This window comes from Neofelis nebulosa, chromosome 8 (genome assembly GCF_028018385.1).
Source record: "Neofelis nebulosa isolate mNeoNeb1 chromosome 8, mNeoNeb1.pri, whole genome shotgun sequence".
Classification (NCBI taxonomy): domain Eukaryota; kingdom Metazoa; phylum Chordata; class Mammalia; order Carnivora; family Felidae; genus Neofelis; species Neofelis nebulosa.
The window spans coordinates 98,687,494-98,713,512 of record NC_080789.1 but is presented as its reverse complement, the minus strand read 5'-3'; the positions used below and the strand labels follow the sequence as shown (position 1 = coordinate 98,713,512).

The following is a 26,019-nucleotide window of genomic DNA, read 5'->3' as shown; positions in this document are numbered from 1 at the left end:
CTTTCCTTTGGAGAGCAGAGGCAAGCAAAGGGTAGAGGGTGTCAGTTTCAAACGGGAAGTGGTCTTGGTATGTTTATGTATCTGTTTTAGGTCACCTGTGGCACTGTCCCTCTTTCTTCCACCGTAGCGACTCTTCTTTCCCATCGCGTTTACTTTTGTTGCTCTATGTTTTGGTCGAACATGAGCGTGTTGGCTGTATTTTCTTTCTCTCCTGTATCCTTAAATTTAGCGCCATCTTTAACAAGAAGAAAGATGCAGCAAAATGTGATACACGACAGGTGAAACGAGAAAATCGCTAGACTGCCCCGGTACTGACACAACCAGAGCATCTCTAATTCTGCTTGTTGTATATGTAGTTATTTCATACATAATTTCACTTCGAAGAAAAGCAATTGAACCAACAAAATAGCAGGAAGCTGTTCGCCTGGTATATCCCACTCATTTTGTTAAAGAGAGGAAACAGCCCAAGATAGGGCAATTGAATTGCCTAGGGCGAAAACAATCTCTAAGTTATCGGCAGAACTTCTGGATTCAAAGTCCATGTTCTATGTGACGGATGCATCGTGTTGCCTGGCTGCTCCTGATTCCATTACTGATTGACTGAATAATTATTTACATATATTGTTTAATTTTTTTTTCTGTGTTTGTTTGTTGTGATTATTTACATATATTGTTTAATTTCTTTTTTCCCTGTGTTTGTTTCCTCACCAGTAAAATGATGATGGGTTTTACTCTCTCTTGGGATCCTTGGATGGTGAATAAGAGAAGGCCAGGATAATGAAAACAAGAAAACAGATTCGCTGGGTTGTGTGACCTGGGGGAATTCAGTGTAAAATTAATCAAAAACATTGGCAAAATCAGGCAGGAGTGAACGAGGCGATGGGGCCATCTGCTGCTTTTATTAGGAATTTCAAGACAAGTTAGAGGAAGTTAATCCGTTTTAATCCACTTCTGACTATAAAACTGAAGGCACATAATAAAAACCCTTAAAGGCATCTAAAGTCTTATCACATATGTTTCTTTAATTTTTAACTTTTAATTTCTGCCACCGTAAGTTCCCAGAAGACAGGAATCTTGTCTTAACTACTTATTCCCAATGCCTAGAGTATTACTTGCTCATATTAAATAAGTAAATAAAATTGTACCCACGTAGCTATTTTAAATTTAATTTTTGACTTTCTTCTTCCACACTAGACTATAAACACCATGAGAACAGGCTCTGTGTATATTCACTACTGTTTACCCCTTTAGTATTAAAGAAAGAAGGCACTCGAGAGAGAGTTGTTCAACGAATGAATGATCACACACACACACAAAAGTAAGTGAGAAAAATATTTAATCCCCATCTCTCTGTAAAAGTAAATTAGAATAGTGTGGAGAAAGCAGAATATCCTGATAGTATTATTTTGGTACCTAAGTTACTGAAGTATGTAATCACCTATTTTAAAATCACACATTAGGCACCCTACATTATTTCCTATATACATTTCCAAAATGTAATACACATGCTTCCTATGATGGTCATAATATTCAGAAAAAAGTGCTCATTTAATTTTTTTTTTTAACGTTTGGAATTTATTGTAAACGAGTAAAAGACTTGGTGCTATCCAAGCATCTCAGAAAAGACCTTAGCAAAGGCTGGTCGTTTGACCTTTATGAACGATATTGAGGTATATTTTTGCTGTCAGTCTTATAGTGTGCTTTATCGAACTTAAATAATTAATACGATTATTGGATTGTTTCTTCTCTAATGGTAGAATGATAAATTATCTGTCAGCTGTGCTCTGACTGGAGTAAAAAGTTAGAACTGAGACATGTAACTGTTTACTGATATATAACATGGACCATTAAGTTTAAACGTGTTCCAACCAAGGGCTAATTGAATAATTTTCAAAGCCACTTGGATTTTCCCATGGTCCAGGTACAAGCCAAATGGCTAACAGTCCTACCTAGAATTCTGAGTTTCCAACTGCGCAAACGCTTAGAACCACTTACTTCTGTCTCATTTTTAAAATTTGCTCTCAGAAAACCAGTGGCCCATCCATTTTCTGGTTCATGGCATCCTTGACAGGTTAATACTGCGGGGTGCACACTGTGGGGTGATCACGAATGATCACGGAGAGGCAGAGGTTGGGAGTAAACGGAGGTGCGAAAAAGGTGCCCTTGGAGACACTAAGGTATTAAGATTGGATACTTAAAATTTCCTCATTTTACTTGCTAAGGTTGAAAATCTTGAAACTTGAATGATAAATTCAGGGCAGCATGCATATTCTGCTCATGGTTTCAAACCAGCACAGCCTAATTCTGTGAAATACTCTAAGGTAATCCAATTTTTGAAATAATATCCGCTTATATACCATCTATTCCCATACTGACCCAACTGCCTTGCAGAGAGCCTTAATTAACTCAGAAAATCTCTACAAAGTAGAAATGAAGAAATGCTGAACGATAATTTTGCTGTGGTTAAGGAAACAAGTGCCAAGTCAGGGTGCATTCCACAGCACAGTATTTCGACAGCAGCAACAAATTCTAAGCAGTGTTTGCAAACACAATTCAACCTAGGTTAAGAAGGTCTTTAAGTTACTTGGTCAATTTGTTGCAACAGGTTGAGAATCTACTATGAAACACAGAAACTCTTTTTTTTATTTTTATTTTTTTTTTACATTTTATTTATTTTGAGAGAGAGAGAGAGAGAGAGAGAGAGGGAGACAGAGCACAAGTGGGGGAGAGGCAGAGAGGGAGGAAGACACAGAATCCAAAGCAGGCTCCAGGCTCCGAGCTGTGAGCATAGAGCCCAACGCGGGGCTCGAACTCACAAACCGTGAGATCATGACTTGAGCTGAAGTGGGACACTTAACTGACTGAGCCATCCAGGTGCCCCTGAAACACAGAAATTCTGTGGGGCTTTATAAAGACAGGAAGAAAGTGATAACATAAATAGTATCAATAACTAACATTTCTTGAACTCTTGCCAAATCTTGGGCACTATATAAAGTATTATATAAACATTATTCCATTAAATTCTTTGTGACCTATTAGATTGGAAATGAAGATCTATGAGCTACTAGTATTATTCATATCTTTCAATTAAGAAAATTGAGGTAATAAGATACCCAATGAAGAATTTCAATTAAGGAAATCAAAATAATAAGATATTAAGTAACGTATCTTAAACAACAGGTATAATAATAGACTGGGATTTGAACTCAGGTAGTCCAGATTCAGAGTCCTTGTGCCCATCTTTAATGAGAAACAAACATAGCATAAACCATAAGTTATTTACATCAGGGATCAGCAAACTTTTTCCTGCAAAGAATGAGAGTAGGGGTGTCTGGGTGGCTCTTAAGTGTCTGACTTTGGCTCAGGTCATGGTCTCACAACTTGTGAGTTTGAGCCCCCCAATCGGGCTCTGTGCTGACAGCTCGGAGCCTGGAGCCTGCATGGGAATTCTGTGTCTCCCTCTCTCTGCCCCTCCCCGACTTGTGTTCTCTCTCTCTCTCGAGATCTCTCTCTCTCAAGAGTGAATAAACATTAAAAAAAAAAAAAGAATGAGAGTAAATATTTGAGACTTTGTGGATCATTTACAGTCTCTGCTGCATACTTTGTTAAATAACCCTTTAAGAATGTAAAATCCAGCCTTTGCTTTCAGGGTATATGTAAATAGGCTGTAGACCAAAAGCTCTAGGGGTTTAAAAATAACTTTATTGCTGAAAGTAATTTAAGGAAATAACAAAGATAAGAACAAGAAACAATACTTAAACTAAGAGAGAGAGAGGGAGATCCCCAAGATTGATCAGATTAAGTCAATTGCCTCTGAGTCTAAGGTTTAGGAAGACAAGTCACCAATGTCTGTAAGAACTGGGGACAGAAATAGACAAGTGTGACTGGACAGTGACTCATAGGCACCCTCATCTTGGCTAACAAAGACAGTGCTGTCATCAGCTTTGAAATAGAAACTATACCAACCCAGAAGCAAAAAGCTCATCTTCCAGGCTTGGACTAGAATTTTTTTCCTAGGGATTCTTTTAGCTCAGCCCCTCTTTGTTCAGGGCTATCAGTAGGTCCGACAGAAAGAAAAACTTAAGTACATAATTATAAAATCCTTCTCTTGGACTTTTGCTGAAGACCGAGATGGATTTACCTTTGAACCGGAAACAAACAAGAAGCTGGCAAATACATAAAGCAGCAGTTTTCAAAACATTGTTTATCAAACAACCTACCACCCTGATCCTTGGTAGATGGAAAAAACAAACAAGGTGAGCTCTGTGATTGCCCCAGCCTGTCCTGTTTACAATTTGCAAGCCACACACAGGGAAAGGGAACTGAGAAGGGGACCGGAAAACACTTGAATTGAGAAAGACAAAGGCAGCAGGAGTTCAGAGAAGTGTGCAAAAGAGATGAGAACCGCACAGGGAGAAAACCCCAGCTATCTGCTCACAGAGGGTCCTCCGTGGGCAGTCAGCAGGGGACAGATCAGAAGCTGTGAGGGAACTACCAGAGAAGTGGGGTAAGAGCCATCCAAGAAGAACAGGGAAACAACACCCAAGGTTCATTCAGTGCAGGCAATAATGCCCCTTTTCAACAGCAAGACTGGAAAAGAGCACAGTTCAGAGACTGTTGGGAAGAATACTCAGAAAATCTTCCCTTCCTTTTGGAGAATAGTTAACGCCAGCCTGAGAACTTCCTTGGTACGGCCTGACAACCATAAAACAACCAGAAACATCACACTGTTTCTATCTAACTCAAATGTATCTCACGATAAAATGCAGGAATGTTCACAGGCACACAAAAATATGTAGCATCGGCTTAGGTAACATTAACAATGTCTGGCTTTCAATCAAAGATTAACAGTCATGCCGGGAGTCAGAAATACATGACCCTCATGGGAGATGAGGTCACGAGGAGAAAAATAAGTAAAACCAACTCAGAGGTTAGAATGAAAAGATGCAGACACAAAACAGTTAATATGTTCTTAATACATTCATATATTTTAAAAGCTACGTAAAGACATGGAAGACATTTTTTTAAAAACAATACCAGGGGTGCCTGGCTGGCTCAGGCAGGAAAGCCTGTGATTCTTGATCTTGGGGTTGTGAGTTCAAGTCCCGGGTTGGGTGTAGAGGTTCCTTAAAAATAAACTCTTTAAAGAGTCTTAAAAACTGAGAAGAAACTGAGGGTTGATGGGGGTGGGAGGGAGGGGAGGGTAGGTGATGGGCATTGAAGAGGGCATCTTTTGGGATGAGCACTGGGTATTATATGGAAACCAATTTGACAATAAATTTCATATAATAAAAAAATAAACTCTTTAAAACGACAACAACACAGCACACTTCTAGAAATGAAAACTATGAAGTGTGCGATGAAAACCACACTGAAAGATTCTAATGACAGAAACTCAGCAGAAGAGATTAGTGGACTTGAAGATATGACAATAGAAACTATCAAACATGAAACATGAAGAGGAAATAACTTTATTTTTTTAAATTTATTTATTTTGGAAAAGTGAAGCAGAAAAAATATTTGAAGAAATAATAGCTAGGTAGCTTAAATTTTGCCAAGCTTGGTCAAAAAGCAGAAAGAATTCCTGACAGGCAGACCTTCTCCATAGGAAATGATAAAGGAAATTCTTGAGCACAAATTAAAATATCACATGATGATAATGTGAATCTAGAAAAAAAGAAAGAGCATCAGAAATAGGAAGTATATGGGTAAGTATGCAGATTTTTAAGTATTTAAATGACTTGAAAAGATAATTTACTCTTTAAGCAAAAAGAATAACTATGTGGGGCACCTGGGTGGCTCTGTTGGTTAAGCATCTGACTCTTGATTTTGGCTCAGGTCATGATCTCACAGTGTTCGTGAGATCGAGCCCCACATCGGACTCGTGCTGGTAGTGTGAAGCCTGCTTGGGATTCTCTCCTTCCTGTCTCTCTGCTCCTCCCCTCACTAACACTCTCTCTCTCTCTCTCAAAATAAATAAATAAACTTAAAAAAATAACTATGTATTTTGGTGTTTACAATATATATGTGTAAATAAAATGTATGGTAACATTAGCATGATGTCTGGGAGAAGAGAAATGAAAGTATATAGCAGTAACTTTCTTTTCCTTTACATGAAATTGTATAATATCACTTCAAGGTGATTTTTTTTTTTTTTTTTTTTGCTTTTAGAAGTGTTTATTTCTTTTTTAAGTGAGCAAAAAAAAAAAAAACAAAAAAAAACAAAAAAACAAAACAAAAAAAAAAACCACCAATGGCAAAGCGGCAAAAGCAGACATGTTTTTTCAAATTAGCTGTGTCAGCAGATTGCAGTCATTTTTATTTGTAGTTCCTGATCAACTTAAAAAAAGTTTTTCAGGGCGCCTGGGTGGCGCAGTCGGTTAAGCGTCCGACTTCAGCCAGGTCACGATCTCGCGGTCCGTGAGTTCGAGCCCCGCGTCAGGCTCTGGGCTGATGGCCTGGAGCCTGGAGCCTGTTTCCGATTCTGTGTCTCCCTCTCTCTCTGCCCCTCCCCCGTTCATGCTCTGTCTCTCTCTGTCCCAAAAAAAAAAAAAAAAAAAAAAAAAAATGTTGAAAAAAAAAAAATTAAAAAAAAAAAAAAAAAGTTTTTCAAGGGGCGCCTGGGTGGCGCAGTCGGTTAAGCGTCCGACTTCAGCCAGGTCACGATCTCGCAGTCCGTGAGTTTGAGCCCCGCATCGGGCTCTGGGCTGATGGCTCGGAGCCTGAAGCCTGTTTCCGATTCTGTGTCTCCCTCTCTCTCTGCCCCTCCCCCGTTCATGCTCTGTCTCTCTCTGTCCCAAAAATAAATAAAAAAACGTTGAAAAAAAAAATTTAAAAAAAAAAAAAGTTTTTCAAATTTGCATCTGGGTCATCCAAGATGATAACAACTTGATCTAGTTTAGGAACATGAAAAGGAAGAGTATCATTGACTAAGTATGGTTCACTAAAACAGTTCCTTTTTGAGTAGGTGGGCCAGCTTGAAAGCAGCTCTTATATGCTCTTCCCCCACTCGCTGGCCTCCCCCAATGTCTTGTATAGATCCGTAAAAAGCAAAGTTGCCAAAACAACTGAAAGGAAAATAATTCTGAACCCTTCGTAGCATGAATTCCCTAAAGGGAAATGAAGACGACCCATGGGAAAGGCATGAGTTATGATGTGTATTATAAATCCTGCAAGAACTATAAAAGTAACAAAATCAAGAGAAATAGCTGATAAGCCAACAGGGAAGATAAAATGAGATAGTTAATTAACACAAAAGGAGGCAGGAAAAGAAAAAAAGGAACAAAGGTATTGAGACAAATCGAAAACAAATATCAAAAATATTTATATCTAATTATATCAAAATCACATTAAATGTAAACGGTTTAAATGCCCAAAAGACCGAAATTGTCAAATCATATAAAATAGCAAGACTCAAGTATATGTTACATAAAAGAAACACATTCTAAGTATAAAAATATATATGCTAAATGTGAAAGGATTGAAAAGGATATATGTTAACATTACTCAGAGACAACCAGGAGTGACTATATGGTTATATTAATTTCAGAAAAATGGATACATAGCAAACATTATTAACAGAGATAAAAAAGTGCATTTCATACTAATGTAGAGTTAATTTTTCAAGAGGGAATAACAACCCACAATTTTTGTTTTAATTTTTTTTTAAACGTTTATTTATTTCTGAGACAGAGAGAGACAGAGCATGAACAGGGGAGGGGCAGAGAAAGAGAGGGACACAGAATCTGAAACAGGCTCCAGGCTCTGAGGTGTCAGCACAGAGCCCGACGCGGGGCTCGAACTCACGGACCACGAGATCATGACCTGAGCCGAAGTCGGACGCTTAACCGACTGAGCCACCCAGGCGCCCCAACAATCCACAATTTTTATGCCTCTATTATATGAAGCAGAAACTGATGGAACTATAAGAGAAGCAGACAAAACTATAATCACCATCAGAATTTTAGATATTTCTCTTTCAATAATTGATAGCCTAATAGACTCCCCCAAAATCATCAAGGATATAGTAGGCTTGAACCAACTTATCGATCACTTTCATCTGATGTACATTTTTGGAACCTTCCATTTAACAACAGCAGAATACCGATTCTCCATGGGGGTGCCTGGCTGGCTCAGAGGAGCATGTGACTTATGCTCTTGGGGTCGTGAGTTCAAGCCCCACTTTGGGTGTAGAGATTACTTAAATAAAATTTAAAAAAATATGCATTCTCCTTAAGTATTCATGAAAAATTTAAGTCTCAATAAAATCAAAACAGCAAGTCACAAAAAGTCTGTTCTCTGCTCACAGTGGAATTAAATTGAAAACCTATAGCCCAATGATCTCTGCAAAATCCCCAAATATTCAGTTTCAGTTGCAAACTGAATAACACGCTTCTACATCACCAATAGATCAAGGAAGAAGTTGTTGGCAAGGTTACTGAAAAAAAAGGAACTGCCAATTGGCCTGTGAGCTAACCCCTGGGAGGCTCCTCACCCCTTCCTCTGTTTTCAGAATGTGGGTTCCTCCTGCCTTTCCCACTCCCAACGGTTGCTCCAAGGACAAAGTCTTGAGACAGTGATGTGGTGTTGAGAACACCTGCATAGCGTAGGTGACTGAACCCAGTGAAGGCGTCTACGTACATTTCCAAATAGGTGGGTGTGGGAATTCACTGTCTTTGGGCCACCCAAGTCACATTTCGCATCTAAGTTCCCTTTGCTTCTTAAACCTGCCACCTACTGATCTGGAAAGGCCTGCCTCTTTCCTTCATCCATATCTGCCCTCCCCTGTGAGTGTGGGGCTGGTTACACCCAGGAAACTGCTGGGAGGTTTGTGAACCAACCTCTGGCAAGCCAGCCAAGAGACTGAAGAAACTAGCCATGGGAAAGAGGGATCCTCAGGAGAAATCCCACCTTGGCCATTGACATCTATGTGGGGAGGGGTGGTCCACACAAGCCTCTTAAGTTAGGAAAAGCGGATCCTTGAGGGAAATCCTGAGTTGGTTATTAACCTCTCTGTGGGGAGGAGTGGCCCATGTGTTAGATGCTTGTGGACCACTGCATGACTCCAGGGACACCCCAAAAACACAGGTTGCTATAATGCACTTGGTGAAGCCGCACAGGGCACACTGTGAGGGAGGAGGGAAGCACGTCGTTGCCGCGGTGGGCTGGCCTCTACTGTGGGCAACTCACTGGCTTCCAGGCCTGACCAGAGGCCGAAGTTCGGCTTAGAAGGTGAGAAGAGCTGAAGTTAGAGAGGGATGTGGGGGTGTCCACTAGTCTGTTACTTTCAGGGCTGGCAGACAGGGGTGGGAGAGCAGGATAGTTAGTTGGAGACCCTAGGGTGCTGGGTGCAAAGCTAGGAGGGTGCAAGCTGCCACTGATTAAGATCCGGGCATTTGTGGCAATGCCTGATTAAGAGGTGGAATCCCTGGAGGGCACCTTGGTGGCTCAGTCCTTTAAGCCTCTGACTCTTGATTTCGGCTCAGGTCATGATCTCATGGTCCTGAGATGGAGCCCCTCATAGGCATCAGGCCCATGCAGCCTGCTTGGGATTCTCTCTCTCCCTCTCTCTCTCTCTCTCTGCCCCTTCCCGACTTGCACGTGCTCTCTCTGTCTCTGTCTCTCTCAAAATAAATAAACTTAAAAAAAAAAATACATAATGGGGCGCCTGAGTGGCTCAGTCGGTTAAGCGTCTATCTTCGGCTCAGGTCATGATCTCAGTCTGTGAATTCAAGCCCAGCCGTTGGATTCTGACCTGACAGCTCAGAGCCTGAAGCCTGCTTCTGATTCTGCGTCTCTCTCTCTGTGCCCGTCCCCTGCTCACACCTTGTCTCTCTCTCAAAAAAGAAATAAACATTAAATAAATTAATAAGTTAAGTAATTAATTTAAAAAATTAAAAAATTTAGAAAGTAATACACCATGCTGTAGACATGACCTTGCCCCAAATCTAGTCTACGATCTCCAAAAGATCCCAAGTATCAGTGAAAACTTTAGCCATGGCAGTGGGTACCCGATTCATGGCTGGAGTTTTGGAATGAAACCTGAATGGTTATAGAAAGTTCCAAAGGTTTGTGGAAGAGGAATGTTGAGAAAAGATTTTTACTTATAGTCAAGCTAAGATTGGAAAGGATTTATGTGAGGGTTTTTTTTTTTTTAAAGGAGAGTTTTGATATCAAAAGTACACTGTAATAAAATGAAAATTTAGTTTTCTCTGCATTATGAGGACAAAGTTTCCTTAGATTATTAGCTTTATCTTAATAATAAATTGTAAACAAAGGTTTTCCTTTATGTTTATTATAATTTGCCTAGAAAATAAAGATTCTGTGTTTTGTCTTTACTAGGTTTTTTATTACTTAAGAAACTGAGTCTTCTCTATTAAAAGAGACAAGTTGTTTTTTTTTTTTTTTTACAACTATATGACTTTTTGTCTATGTTAAATTTCATGAGAAACACCATCAAATAAGAAGCTATGCTAAACTTTCTTTAGGATATATTTACATAACATTCCTAATATCTGATAATGTCCGGGCATAATGTTACCAATCACAGTTGTAAAACGTATGTCATAGAAATAACCAAATTGCCTTGTCAATTTCACTATGATATACTCCCATCAAATCTTGAGCCATGGCCATTTTTAAGTCTTTTGTCATTTGCAGATAGTTATTAGTTGTTGCTTATTGTTTTACTCTGATGCTTTGGCCAAAAAAAAAAAAAAATCCCTTAAAAATGCTTTATCCTCAAGGAGATTTACGGAAAAGTCTTTGACGAGCACAGGTATCTGATAACTAAGGTAAATGTGCCTATGTGTAAGAGGGACAGTGATGACCCTTTCAAGTACTTCCCCAAGGTCACTGACATAGCCCCACCATATGTCATGGGATGGTAGCTGCGACCTGTCCCTGTTCTCCTTCCCCACATCAGTATAATGGGCCCATTACGTGGATGATGCAATGTTAACATGGGGAGACTTGTCTCTGCCCCAGGGTGCCCTGCTGGCTTTGCTGGAACATCTGTAATGGAGAAGAAGATGGGTAATGGATCTACAGGAAATCCAAGGCCTAGGCCCTACTGTAAGGTTTTGGGTGTTGCCTGGTTGGGTGAAACCCATGTTATCCCAAAAGCTGTGCTTTTTAGGGTACAAGCCTTTCTATGGATTATGGGATTCTGGGGGACTTTTGTTCTCCACCCGATACCGTGCCGCCATTCCTTGTACTGCCTGGTACAGAAAGAGTGTGCATGGGACTGGGGATCAGAGCAGCGTGAAAGGCAAAATTTCTAGTTGAACAAATGAAAGCTTTGGGCAGCTCTCAAGCAGGGCTACCATTCGAGTTTCATGTGTGCATGACTCCAGAAGGGACGGATTGAGCACTGTGGAAGAGACACGACAGAAGGGAAGAGGCCTCTAGGATCTTGATCCCAGCTCTGGAGCCTCTCACACAGCAGCCAGTATAGCAGCCAGTGGGCTAAGTTCAAAGCAGTCTGTCTTAGTGATCACTCATGAGTCCTGGGCATTAACCCTTTGCTCTGACAGTTGGGCTGTTCTAGAGGGATTAACCCCTATGGCTTGGACAACGGGAAGCCAAGGGGCGGCTGGTCATAAATAAGCCCTTGCAAGGAGAGGATATCCAGAGAGACATCTGGGTCCTTCTGCAAGAGCCTGAAGCAGTCCTCGCTGCCTTCTACACACTGTCTCCTACGTCCCAGCTCATAATGCCTAACCCTCCCTGGCAGTCAGAAAGCTGAAGCTCTAGCCTAGTTACAAGCCCTATCTACTGACCTTTCAATAGATGACAGCTGATTGGGTGCGTAGAAACAGGGAGCACCATAGTGCCTGGGGGGATAGCATATCGCCAAGGACGCTGGACTGCCCTTGAAGTACAGTGACTTGGTTAAATGCTGTAATAGTATGTCCTGTGTGTTCTAAGCAATGCCCAAGACAACGGCCAAAAGAATCTGGGACCATCCACTGAAGTTCCCAACCAGTAATGGATTGGCAAATTGATTATATTGGCTCCTTTTCTCTGAGTGAGGGTTCTAAATATGCCATGGTTTGTGTGGACCCTGAGTCTGACCTAACCCAAACTTTCCCATGTCACTGTGCAAACCAGGCTGCCACCATTAAGGTTTGAGAGAAGCTGAGCACCATAGACAGTGGTGAGGGGTCACAAGTCAAAGGTCATGATGTATAAGACTGGGCAAAAGAACTGACATTGGGTGTCCCATCGCCTCTATAAACGGATAAGCAGCAAATTAAATTATTAAGAGGTAAAACCACCTTGACTGGGTCGACTAAAGTACTATCCCAGGCTTTGATACATTTGAATGATCAACCTCAAGGGCCCATTGCTCACATGCCAGACTGAGGACCCCTGCTGAGGCACAAATCCTCCCTGCTGGAGGTCTTGGGAAGCAGCCATGACCTGACTCTCACTGAGGATCAATGTTCCATGCTGCTGAGAGCACAAAGCTCCTGATCGTTACTGGGGAAAAAAAAAATGATCTACTGGAATTTGTAATGGGACATTCCCCCAAGATGGATGGGTTAGTTTGCACTTTCTGGGTGAGGGGAAACTATTCAATCTCCACTGAAATTCTGTTGTCTTGCTGCAAGATGGACCTGTTGAAATGCACTATACATGGAATGGAATGTGCACCATCGGAAGAGAGAAGATATGGGTTCTGTCCCCAGTCCTTCTCCTCAGGTCTGACAACACTGCCTTCCCCAGTGAACATACATGATATGTACAACCAGGTCAAGTTCCTAAAACCTCCAACCTCCCTCTCCTCAAGGCCAGGTGGGCACATTCTGTTTTCCATTGGCTCAACGTTTGGCTGCTGTCTTTGTTCCCCCATTGTTTTAGAGGATGTTATAGCGAATATAGAACCCCTTGCTAAACTCACCCAACAAGACTCTAATGAGAAGAGCTATCTTCCAAAATAGAATGGCCTTAGGGGCGCCTGGGTGGCGCAGTCGGTTAGGCGTCCGACTTCAGCCAGGTCACGATCTCGTGGTCCATGAGTTCGAGCCCCGCGTCAGGCTCTGGGCTGATGGCTCGGAGCCTGGAGCCTGTTTCCGATTCTGTGTCTCCCTCTCTCTCTGCCCCTCCCCCGTTCATGCTCTGTCTCTCTCTGTCCCAAAAATAAATAAAAAACGTTGAAAAAAAAATTAAAAAAAAAAAAAAATAGAATGGCCTTAGACATTATTACTGCCTCTCACGGAGGCACCTACACCATTATCCAAACAGAATGCTATGTGTCCATACCTAATAAATCTGCTAATGTATCATCTTTATTAAGTCACAAAATAACACAAGTAAATAACCTGAGTGATCTCTCCCCCCAGCTCAGGGGACTTAATAAATCAATGGTTTGGATCATGAGTCTCTTGGTAGAAAAATGTGTCACTGATTTTTGAAAGCATTGTTTTGTTTTTAAGATTTTTTTAATGTTTTTATTTATTTTGAGATAGAGAGCGAGCATGAGTGGGGCAGGGGAAGAGAGGGGAAAGAGAGAATCCTAAGCAGGCTCCACGCTGTTGATGCAGACCCTGATGAGGGGCTCCATCTCACAAACCATGGGATCATGACCTGAGCTGAAATCAAGAATTGGGTCCCTAACCGACTGAGCCACCCAAGCACCCTGGAATCATTGTCTTAATCTATGTTTTCTCTTACATGTACCTGGATTATTGCTATAGCATCTACCTCCAATGCAGCCAGCTGGCCACCAAAGGAGCTGCCTCCATACTGGTGAAACTCTTTGTTGACTGCTCAGGGCACATTGTGGAAGAGAGGGGCACATGAGATTGTAAGAGCCAGTCATGAAGGGTGGAGTTTTGGGGAATGTCATCAAAAAGACTTGACCTCCAATTGGCCCCGTGAGCTGGATTGGCAATCAGAGTTTCCTCATTCCTTCCCCAGTCCTTCAAATGTGCGTTCTGCTTGGCTTTCCTGCTCCCAAGAGCTGCCCCAAGGACATAGCCTTGAGATAGTGATGTGGTGATGAAAACACCTACACTATGTACATGATTGAGCCTAGTTAAGTCCCCTGCATAAATTTTTAACGTTGGGAGGGTGGGTGGGGAATTAACCAGTCTTGCTGCCACCCAAGACAAGCCTTGTATGTAAGTTTCCTTTGCTTATCGAAGCTGCCACCTATTGACCTAGAATGGCCTGCCTCTTTCTTTGGTCTCCCCTTGCCCTCTGACGGGTGTGGGGGCAACTTCAGATTTCATCCAGGAGGCTCCCAAGAAGGGTACAAGACAACAGAAATTAAAGGGAAATTAGGAAGTATTTTGAACTGAGAGAATGGGGGGGGGGTGAGGGGGGATCAGAATTTGTTGCATACCAATAAAGCAGTGCTTAAGGGGAAATGCGTAGCACCACACGCCTATATTTAAAAAGAAAAAAAAGATCCGAAATCAATGAACTGAGATTTCATCTTCAACTAGAAAAAGAAGGACAAATTGAAATGTAATTAAGCAGAAGAAAGGAAAAAAAATCAGTTGAAGTAGAAGTTAATAAAATATAGAACAAAAAAGTAATAGACTTTTTACCAAAAAAAACAACCAAATTCAATGAAAAAAACCATATTTTCAGCAAGAAGAAAAATGAACTTTTTCTTCTAAACCAAACTTATTCTAAAAAATGGACAAAAAATTAAGAATTTCAGGAATGAGATTCCATTAATATACATTCTAGAGATATTAAAAAAGGATAGCGTGGGTGGCTCAGTTAGTTAAGCATCTGATTCTTGACTCTTTATTTCAGCTCAGGTCATGATCTCACAGTTCGTGAGATCAAGCCCGTATGGGACTCGTGCTGACAGCACAAAGCCTGCTTGAGAGTCTCTCTTTCCCCCCTCTCTTTCTGCCCCTTCTCACTTGTGCACACATGTGTGCAGGCTCTCTCCCTCTGTCAAAGTAAATAAACATTAAAAAATAAAATAAAATGATAAGAAGAAAATATAAAGAAAAATGTTAGACCAAAAAATTAAACATTTAGATACAATGGACAAATTCCTTGAAAGACACTAACCAACAAACCACCCTCAAGAAAGAATCATTTGGATGGGATTACATCCATTAAAGAAACTGAATCTATAGTTAAAAAACTATAAAAAAAAAAAAAAAGAAAACCCATGCCCAGATGACCTCAGTGATGATAAACTGTACCAAACACGTAATGAACAAATAGTACCAATTCCACACAAAACCTTCCAGAAAATTAACACAGGGGAGGAATTCTCCGAAACTAAACCAGACAAAGCCTTTACACAAAAAGCAAATTACATAACAATATCTTTCATACACGTAGTTGCAAAATTCCTAAGCCAAATTTTAGCAGAATTAATCTGCCACGTATTAAAATGATAATAAATCCCAACAAACCAAGGTTGGTTTAACCTTTTATTCCTATTCAATGTAAGTCATCATATTAAAAAACTAAAAAGAAAAAAAAATTGAAATATACGATCATCTTTATAGATGTAGAGAAAGTAGATGTAGGTGAATCAATACCCATTCCTGATAAAATCTCTCAGCATTCTACAAATAAAAAGAAACCGTTTCGAGCCCCGCGTCGGGCTCTGTGCTGACCTCTCGGAGCCTGGAGCCTGCTCCGGATGCTGTGTCTCCTTCTCTCTCTGCCCCTCCCCCACTTGTGCTCTGTCTCCCTCTATCAAAAATAAATAAAGGTAAAAAAAAATAATAAATAAATACAAGGGAACGTGCTCAAATGAATAAAGAACATCTGTGCAAAATATACAGTTAACACCCTACATAATGGTACTAACACTGTATGATTTCTTCCAAATCAGGAACAAAATAAGGACGCTCATTCTCACCACTTTCATTCAGTGCTGTACTAGAGGTCTAGTCTACGAAATCTAGCAAGGGAAAGAAATAACCATCTAGAAAGGTAGAAATAAAAGTGTTTTCATTTGCAGACGACGTGATTATCTATGTAAAACTCCGATGGAATCCACAAACAAAACTACTAGAAAAAATAAATGTTTCAGGTCAGGATTTAAGGTTAATATAAAAAAGTTTATTATAATTCTATATACTAGCAAAAGACATTTGGAAATTAAAATTACAAATGACAACAATACCATTTCAAGTAGCATCAAAAATATGAAATATATGATGACAGTCTAAGAAAATATGTGGGACATTTATACAGAGAAAGTTACAAAACATTGCTTAGAGAAATTAAGGAACACATAAAGAAATGGAGAGATATACCTTGTTTATGATTCAAACACATAAGTATTTTTAAAATTTCAATTGCCCCTAAATGTAGCTAATAGATTCAATGCAATCACATTCAAAATTTCAAAAGGGTTTGCTTGGTTTTTTGAGAAATTGACAAGCCAATTCAAAAGTTAACATGGAAATACAAAGACATAGATTAGCCAAAACAACGTTGGAAAAGAACGACATTGAACGACCACTACAAGATTTCAAGAAACTGCAATATTCATGGTGGTGTTGTAAAAATATATAAGCAGACCAAGGGAACATAACAGAGAGCCAGAAATAGACCCATGCACATATGGGTAACTGTGGACAAAAGTGCAAAGGCAATGTAGTGAAAAAAGAACAGTCTTTTCAACAAATGTTGCTAAGACAAGTGAACATCCTTATGAAAAAAGAAAAATAAGACAGAAAGAGAAAGTGCTTTAGTACCTGGTTCACAAATTAACTCAAAATAAATTACAGGTTTCTGTGTAAAGCCTGAAATTATAAAATGTCTAGAAGAAAACAGCAGAAAGTTTTGTGACCTTGAGTTTGGCAACAAGTTCTTAGAGACAGCAGTAGAAACGTGAAAATGGACTTCATCAAAAATTAAAATTTTCTGCTTTTCCAGAGACTGAGAAGTCATAAACTGAAAAAAAAAATATCACCAAAACGACATCTGATAAAGGACTTTTACCCGGCATGTACAAAGGGCTCTCGAAATGTAACAGTATAAAAACAAAGAACTCAAAACTCAGAAGATCGGTACAGCGCTTTATCAAAGAAAATATGTAGAGTAAATAAGCGCAATAAGTAAATAAAAAGATTTCCAAGAGATCCCTAAGATTATTTTTCATTTAGGAAATGCAAATTAAACCAGAGTAATATACCACCATACGCCTATCAGAATGGGTAAAGTGACAAGACTGACCATACCAAGTGTCAGCAAGGATGAGGTGGAATTGGAACATTCATACACTGCTGGTGGGAATACCAAATGGTACAAGTTTGGGGCGAAACGTTTGGCAATTTCTCAGCTAGCTGAACATACACCTACTGAATGGTTCTGACATTAAACTCTTACGCATTTACTCAAGAGAAGAGAAATGCTATGTGCATACAAAGGCTTGTACACAAATGTTTATAGCACCTTATTTTGTGATAGACAAACACCGAAAACAACTCAAAAGATCATCAACAGGTAATTTATCCACAAATTGGGGTACACTCATGCAAGGGAATCACATTGAATATTTTAAAAGAGGGAAAAATTGATGCAAACAACAAGGCAGATGAATATCTGTCTTCCTAGGAATGGTCCAGCTTTTCTTTTTTGGATACAGTTGGTGCTACATTATGTGCGACGAAATGGAAAGGCTTCCTTTAAAGTAGGAAAACCTGGGAGGGGAGGTACCCAGGGACTAGAAACACTGAAAATAGAAGGAATACTTCAAATTCCGTCTGTTTCTGTTCAGCAATGTTTCCGAGGCTGGCTCAGTTTGCTCCTTGAGTGTCTTCACTGGTTGGCCTGGTATGTTTCCACATTAGCACAGCATAACAGAGTTGAGAAGAGGTCATCTACAAATGGTGTGTACTTTAGGGAGAAAAAAAAAAAACCACAAAAACTATTTTTGCCCCCAGCACCATGATTCTAACAAATACTCTCCTGAAGGAGTAAAGCTATATTAAGCTGTCCTTTGATAGAGAAAGGATGAAGAAGTCAGAACAGATTCAGAGACCAATAAGGAATTGTATTTGGTTCACTGAAAAGATGATTCTATTTATAGTTACCTCCCGGAACATCTCAATCACACCAAAATGTGATGTTCTGGGTGTGTGTGTGTGTGTGTGTGTGTGTTGGGTGTGCACGTGCGTAAGTGGTGGAGTGTGGAGACAGATCGCAACTTAAAAGACGAACAAGTGGCAGCTTTTAAGGTCGAGAACTCAAGTTCCTTGATTCCATTATGGGCTTTTCCTCTTTTCTGTTTCTTCACCGGCTCTGTTCCCATGCAGATTTCCCCTTTTTCGCCTTCTGCTTGCAGGGGGTAAAGTTCTCTATTTTCCATTTTCTATGCGGTTTAGGAGGGTGAGGGGGCAGATGGCACTGAGGTAGAGGACTGAGTACAGAGGGCTGCCAAGACTTGAAGAGGAGTAAAACTTTAAAACATAAAAAGGGGAGAAGGTTTGAAGGCTGGCAGGGGGATTGGGGAAACCAGGCGGAAAATAGAAAGAGACACAGAATCAACATTTTGGATGTCTCCAGCCAGGCATCTGCAGACCTAGTCTCTCCTAAGGAATTCTGCAGTCAGCTAATAACAGGCAGTTCGCAGGGCTCTCTCAGATCGCACCTAAATGATAAAGTACAGCTTCAATTCCAGAAGAAAAGTCTTTTCCTTTGCTTCCAGAGCCTTCAAATTCACCGTGCTCTCACTAGATTCGCCTTCTTCTGACATATAGTAAATGCAGTTAAAATGCAGTTGTCAGCAAAAACAGCTCCCCTTTGTATATAGGCACAAGTGCCTGAAGGATACCTCTGGGAAAGAGATCCCTGGAATCGAAAACTGCAGATGGGGAAGAAAGAACAAAAAAAGTAGATTTACTGCCACCTTGTGGTCAGAAATTTAACCTTTTTTTTTTTTTTTTTTTTTTAATTTATTTATTTTGAAAGAGAGTGAGAGCGAGCACGAGCGGGGAATGGGTGGAGAGAAAGAGAGAGAGAGAGAGAGAGAGAGAGAGAGAGAGAGAGAACGCCAAACAGGCTTTACACTGTCAGCACGGAACCCAATGCGGGGCTTGAACTCACTACCTGAACTGAGATCAAGAGTCGGATGCGTAACCAGCTCAGCCACCCAGGTGCCCCTAACCTTGCCTTGAAGCTTCCAATCAGTAGTAAATGCGGGAAGGAAAACTCAAGAAAAGGTCGGAATGATTAAATGGGTAAGTCTGTCTGACAGAGGCGGGGAAGGAGGGGTTCAGAAATCCCCCAGCTTCTCCCTGGCAAGAAGAAGACATTGTATGAAATGTGGAAGCCGCTTCACTCACAGCGTCAGCAAAGAACAGGAAACTTACAAGTGGGGCATCAAAGGAGAGCCATCCTCCCAGAGCCATGAGCTGCTCGGCTTCCTCAGAGACAACCCCATCCAGAACGGGAAACTGGAATGGGCGCTTGCTCGCTGGATGAATTCCTGTGGGGAGTGATAGTGATCGAAATTGATGATAAAGTCAGTGTGGTCGTTTTAGATTAGAGTCACAAAACTGCAGAACCAAAAGAGATCTTTGACATCCTTTCTGTAGTTATACAGGAATGTTTAGGAAGTTGAAGATACTATGTAACCTCTCTATCCCCAGTCATGTGTGTACTTAGTGGCCAGATGAGGCCAGAAAATAAGTATTCTGATACTCAAACAAGTGCTCCTCCCCCAAGGGTGTAAACCAGGTTTGTTTCCCATAAGGCAATACTCCAGCCCAACATACAACCATAAAAACTCACCAGATCATCTGTGCTGTTAATTTTCAGCATGTGGGCATCCAAAGACAAGCAATAGTTCTGGCTTTTTTCCCAATTAAATGGGCCAGAGGAGTATAGGTAACAGTTTGCTTCATGCCAGAGCCAGTCTTGGGGACAAGGAGCTAGGAAGATAGCACATCTAATCAGTGAGTGATGCCTGAGTAAAAATAGTCTACAATTCTTAAATCAAGTCTTCCCTCAGGACAGTCACATGTATATCATTTCCTCCTCCTCTTCTTCTTCTTCTCTTAAGTTTTACTTATTTCTTTTGAGAGAGAGAGGGAGGGGAGGCAGAGAGAGATAGAGAGAGAGAATCTCATGCAGGTTGCGCACTGTCAGCACAGAGCCTGACACAGGGCTCGAACTCACAAACCACGAGATCATGATCTGAGCCGAAATCAAGAGTTGGATGCTTAACCAACTGAGCCATCCAGGCACACCACCTATCATCTCTTCTTAGTTAGAATTATACCCAGACTCTGCAAATCCCTCAAGAGACTCAGAGTCTTTATTTCTCTTAAAGTATTCTGATTTTAGTACACTAAATTAAAAGCAAGGCTGTCGAAAAGCAAAATTGAGCTGACATGTAACTTGAGAATCTGATCTATTTTTTTTTTAGTTTTTTTTTTATGCTTATTTATTTTTGAGACAGAGAGAGACAGAGCATGAACAGGGGAGGGGCAGAGAGAGAGGGAGACACAGAACCCAAAGCAGGCTCCAGTCTCTGAGCTGTCAGCACAGAGCCTGACGCGGGGCTTGAACTCACGGACCGCGAGATTATGACCTGAGCCGAAGTCGGTCTCCCAACCGACTGAGCCACCCAGGTGCCCCTCTGATCTATTTTTTAAAGTTCTGTTTGGAGTAATGGAAGTAAAAGTTTGGGGAATGGATACATAATAGCAATTCTGCTATTAAAAAGATACACCGGGGGCACCATGCTGGCTCAGTTGGTGGAAGGCGTAACTCCTGATCTCAGGGTTGTGGGTTTGAACCCCACGCTGATCGTAGAGATAATCTAGAAATAAAATCTTTATAAAAAAAAGTATGCTTATGTATTTAAAAACTTCGGTTTTTCAAATAATGAATTTAGGCTTCAATACTGTGCTTACTGGGGGCATCAGTCAGTTAAGCGTCCGACTGATTTCGGCTTAGGTCATGATCTCACAGTCATGATCTCACCTTTGTGTGATTGAGCCCCTCCATGTTCAGCATGGAGCCTGCTCGGGATTCTTTCTTTCCCTCTCTCTCCCCCAACTCTTCGCACACGGCGTGCCTGTGCGTTCTCTCCCTCAAAATAAATAAACGTGAAAAAAATTACTGAGCTTCCTGTTTCTAGACACATGCTGTTCAATACATAGCCATATGTGGCATTCGAACCACCTGTATTTCTTTTAATTTTTTTAAAGTAAATCCTACCTCCAAGGTGGGACTTCAGCTCCCAACTCCAAGGTCAAGAGTCACACACTCCACCACCTGAGCCAGCCAAGCACCCCTCGTTTAATTAAAAAAAGCTTTTTGTTTTATTTAACAAAGGAATATCACTATGGGCCCCAAAATGTTGGCAGTTCTTTCCACATGTTAACTCGTTTCATCCTCATGACAACATGGCCAAATAGGTTTCATTCCTGTTCTTCGTTGGCCACACGGAGGAAATGGGAATGTATGGGAATGGGAACCTTGGCAGGTCCCTCGAGGAACCGCATGTTGAATCGCTACATGGCACTACCTCTCAAACTCCTGAGTTTGAATCAATTGAAGAAATATTTCTTGGTGCCCTTCGAGACATTTTGATACAGAATCTTGGGGTAAACGTGGAAATGGCCATTTCTTAAGAGCTACTGGAGTGACAATGTTGCACGCCAAAGGTTGACAGCCACCGCTAATTTCGTACTCAAAACTTGTCTCAAACTTGAGAAAGCTGGTTGGTTGTTTGCATGTGGTATTTTACTATTAATATTTTTGAGAATCTTCTGCTTGGTGAAAAGCGGTACTTTATCTGCCATCTCTACTAATTGGCCTTTATCTGACGTGGTCAAGGAATGGAATGTTTTACCTGGGCTATCTACCAGTGAAAAACACATTGCTTATTATTTTTGATTGGTTGTCCATGCCTGGAAACTCTGGGAGATGGTTCCGGATGGCCGTGATGTAGATTTAATCTCACACAACTTTTTTAAAAAAATGGTTTCACGGCCCCACCTGGGGAATAAATCATTTGGTTGGTATGTGGCTATGTCTGCTTATGTAAACATTCCTGTCCTTGATATATTAGTCTCCTTCCTTACACCTTATTAGAGATGATGTAGTCTTTCCTTTCCTTGATAGTTCCCTCTTCAATAAAGAGTTGAGGGGCGCCTGGGTGGCTCAGCTGGTTAAACGTCTGACTCGACTTCAGCTCAGGTCATGATCTCACGGTTTGTGGGTTCGAGCCCCGCATTGGGCTTGGAATTCTGTCTCCCTCTCTCTCTGTTCCTCCTCTGCTTGCTCTCTAGCTCTCTCTCAAATGAAAATAAACTTAAAAAAATTACTTAAAAAAATAAAAAGATGAAATAACATGTTTGACACTTGCTAAAGATCAATTTATCTAAAAATCTCTCTTCTTTTGGAAAGTTAAATAACCCTCTACATATTGAAGGGCTTTATTAACTCCAAAACTTTATTAAAAACTATGTATCGTTATTATTATCATTTAACTCATCTGGCTATCAATTTTTCTCATCCTTAAACCAAAGCGATCTGTGGGTATTTGCGAACTGTTATCACATAATCCTTTTTCAAATAAATTACATCGTTGAGATCCACTGACATGTACAAGCAAGAAACTGGAGAAATCTTTGTTTATTAGTGGTAGTTAGTTACTAATGCTGAGAATAGGGCACTCCTTCATACACCTTCAAGGAAGCAATGCATCTCTGAAAGGATCTCCGTCTCACGTCCCTTAAATCTCCCTATGATGAAAAGCATATGCCTGATTTAATTGCGTGTTGTAGAAAGACTAAATGACACAGATAACTCTGTAATAACAGCAGAATTCACATCATCATCCCCTTCTTATAGATGCTGTTTCCACCTGCCTCCTAGATTCTGAGATTAAATCAATTCTCAGATAAACTGACTTTCTGGGCCCTTCGTATTTTTTTTTTTTTTTTCTTATCTAAAGTACCTCCCAACACTTCAGGTCAGCCTGCCTCCGTTGATTTAATTTAAACAGATGTAGCGTATTTTAAGAAATAGTGTTATAGCATAAAGTTAACGTAGAGCTACCCAGGGACAAAGGAAACCCCGTAGGAAAAAAAATCAATGATTCAGATACAGTAGAATGGAAAGAAGTAAGAATCTGTGGCAAAGGGTAGGGTTGGGAGCATTCTTCCAGAAAAGTCTCAAAACTAGAATCTTAAAAATTGAGAAGAGTTCGGGGCGCCTGGGTGGCTCAATCGGTTGAGCACCTGACTTGGGCTCAGGTCATGATCTCCCGGGTTCCTGAGCGGGAGCCCCACAATGGGCTCACCGTTGCAGCCTGTCAGCACAGAGTCGGCATCAGATCCTCTAACCCTCTCTCTGCCCCTCCCCTGCTTGTGCTTTCCCAAAAATAAATACTTAAAAAAATTTTTTTTTTTAAGTAAAGAAGAGATCCCTCTCCACCCTCCATACCTGAAAAGTTTGCTGCTTTCCTCAGAGCTTCTTGGAGATTCAGGTTCTGGTGATGAAGTTCCATCTGTTTCTTCGATTTTTCATCCAGCTTCTGAGTAAGGTTTTTTATCATCTCCTTGAGTTCCTTTTCTGACTCCTGGGAAGCTTTTTCTGCCTGCCGCTGTGCTAAAATCTGTCCCTCCAGTATAATTTCCTGGTGGGTAAAGTTTGCTTGATGTTGCTTTAGGAGATCAGACACCTGTGATACTAAATCAGAGCTAAAATAAGAACTCCATTAACCAATCCCCAGTAAAAATCCCTCCACTAGATTTTGAGGAAACCAAAGAATCAAATCAAATAATCTATTTTGACAGCAAAGAAACTGCTGGAAAATGACCCAAATTTACTCAGAAATTATGGATTAAAAAGTTATTGGGTATTTCTGCAGTATTTTGTCTAAATATCAGGAACTGTCACAAGCACTTTTGATCAAACAAAACAAAATAGGATTTTACTTATTATTGATGGTTACAGACAAGTTTAAAAGCAATCATAAGTGGTATATCAGTGACATAAATAAAATACAGACAGTCTGAAATAGATGCTAACCAGACTCATTATCAAGAGCAATTGTCATTAATGATCTACTCTGTTTGTTTCTTTATTCTTCTGCTAACTCACTACCCTTTTGAACTTCCTAATTTTATTTAAAAACTGTGACACCCTTTTATTGGAGACACAGATTTTAAGTTGCTATGTCAAAACAGTTTCAAACATTTTTTGTTTCTTAGGATTTTTTTTTTTTTTTGCCTTTTCTTCAGCACATTTTAGGAAGGGTGAGGAGAGCATAAAGTTTGTGAAATCTAACAGGCAACTAATATTAAGGGTCAAATGTCTCAGTTCTGGAAGCTTGATGGTTCGGTACAAAACAGACCCCTTGGCTTGAAGGCCAGATATGACTCTGTTGTAAAGTGATTCTTCTCACAGGAAGACTCATCCAGTCACCACCACTGAGTCAAGGGCACTTCTTCTAGTCATTAGGGAAGGCCTTAAGTGTTAACAGATCGAAAAAATAGTTTGTGATCTTAACCAACAACTGAGAGACAAATAGCACTTAAAGGCTGTAATGATCTAGATTCTAGATAGATGAAATAACCTAGACCTACAACTTAAATACACAGGCAGATAAGGCAGGTGATCTGTACCATTTTTCCTTCTTGGGCATTCTCATTCTTCTTATCCCTTCTTTTCCTGTCAACATCCTCTTTTCTAAATGGCCATATTATAAATTCGAATTACATTTATTTTAAGTGTTTCATTTATTAAGAGGGTGTTTCTGATTCTTAAATTTATTTTTTTAACTTTATTTATTTATTTTTGAGAGAGAGAGAGAGAGAGAGAATGAATCACGAAGCCCGATGCAGAGTTCAAACTCAAAAACCAATCATGAGATCATGACCTGAGCCGAAATCAAGAGACAGATGTGTAACTGACTGAGCCACCCAGATGCCCCTCTGATTCTTAACTTTAAATTGGTATTTAATCACCTCTATTAAAACTCAGTGTGAACTGTATGACATTTCTTTTCCTTCTGGGTCTCTTGGGGGATCTCGTGGCTTAATTGCTTCCAATTATTTTCTTTCTCATCATTCCAGGATTTAAACAGACTTTACCCATGAAGTTATAAAAACAAAACAAAACAAAAACCCACCATTCATAATCTTCATTCCACGTCCCAGTCAACTTGAGGGATAAGCACAATACACTCACTCATCTTCCAGCTCATTCTAAAAACAGTTTGCCTAAAACGCATCCAAATCAAGGATGTTTGTAGTTGTTATGAAACCAATGAATTAACCACGTTTGCAAGTTCTCACTTTGTCCTCCATCACTTCCCTGTGCTAGTACTTACCTTGCATTATCAGCATGATAAGAGTCACCAGTAATCCCAAGCAAAGGACCCCTAGAAGCACAGCGGCAGGGCACCACCACCGAGAAGAAAGAAAATAAAGACCTAGAATGATAGAGGATTGAATCAGAAGGACATAAACGATGGAAGCAAGACGTCAAGCAATTCTTTGGAAACTGTCTGTACCTGGTACTTTGCACTCCTTACCTCTAGTCCTCCCAAGGGCTCTGCCAATAGTTCATTGCCCATATTTATAGATGAAAAATACAGTTAATATAAGTAATTTAACCATGGTCACACATTTGACACTGTTTAAGAGCCAGGATTCAACACCAGGTATGTGATGTTAGGTATCCGATTCTAAAGCTTATACTCATCTATTCTCCCTACAATGACTTTCCAAGAAACCCTCAGTCCAACTTTGTTCGATCAACTTTATATTTTTAGTATAGATCGTGTGTGCGCATGTACACACACACACACACACACCTCACATACAGTGTGTTTTATAAGTAGCATACCATAAAAGAAGGTCAGATACCAAGCAAACAAGCTTTAGTCAGTTAATCAACAGACTGCCTCAAAGAATTGTTTTTGTGCTTTCAATTTTTATTCTACTGAAATTACATCTTGGAACTGAGGTTATTGACCAAACAAAAATAGGAATGAAACTTCAATACTACCCTGACTCACATTAATGTCATGTCCTATACTCACACCAGCTGTGGCCC

The 26,019-nt window shown here is 40.4% G+C and overlaps 2 protein-coding genes and 1 long non-coding RNA gene across 4 annotated transcripts in view; 1 reads left to right on the top strand and 2 right to left on the bottom strand.

Annotated features, from left to right (window-relative positions):
- The window catches only part of LOC131520022 (uncharacterized), a 141,231-nt gene that overhangs the window by 69,932 nt on the left and 45,280 nt on the right, over positions 1-26,019 (bottom strand). The window lies entirely within an intron of this gene.
- Positions 16,029-26,019, bottom strand: part of OLR1 (oxidized low density lipoprotein receptor 1) — a 12,096-nt gene continuing 2,105 nt past the window's right edge. The window contains exons 2-6 of one of the 2 annotated variants that reach the window (XM_058743697.1): positions 25,292-25,393; positions 23,401-23,646; positions 19,732-19,871; positions 19,311-19,426; positions 16,029-18,802 (exon numbers count right to left, since the gene is read on the bottom strand). In XM_058743697.1, coding sequence (XP_058599680.1) covers positions 18,658-18,802; positions 19,311-19,426; positions 19,732-19,871; positions 23,401-23,646; positions 25,292-25,393 — 749 coding nt within the window. In that variant the 3' untranslated portion in view covers positions 16,029-18,657. The remainder of the gene's footprint in view (positions 18,803-19,310; positions 19,427-19,731; positions 19,872-23,400; positions 23,647-25,291; positions 25,394-26,019) is intronic. The other variant, XM_058743698.1, reaches the window with a different exon arrangement.
- The window catches only part of TMEM52B (transmembrane protein 52B), a 26,284-nt gene continuing 19,188 nt past the window's right edge, over positions 18,924-26,019 (top strand). Inside the window, exon 1 of the mRNA XM_058743708.1 lies at positions 18,924-19,178. The gene's annotated coding sequence lies outside the window, so the exon portion shown is untranslated. The remainder of the gene's footprint in view (positions 19,179-26,019) is intronic.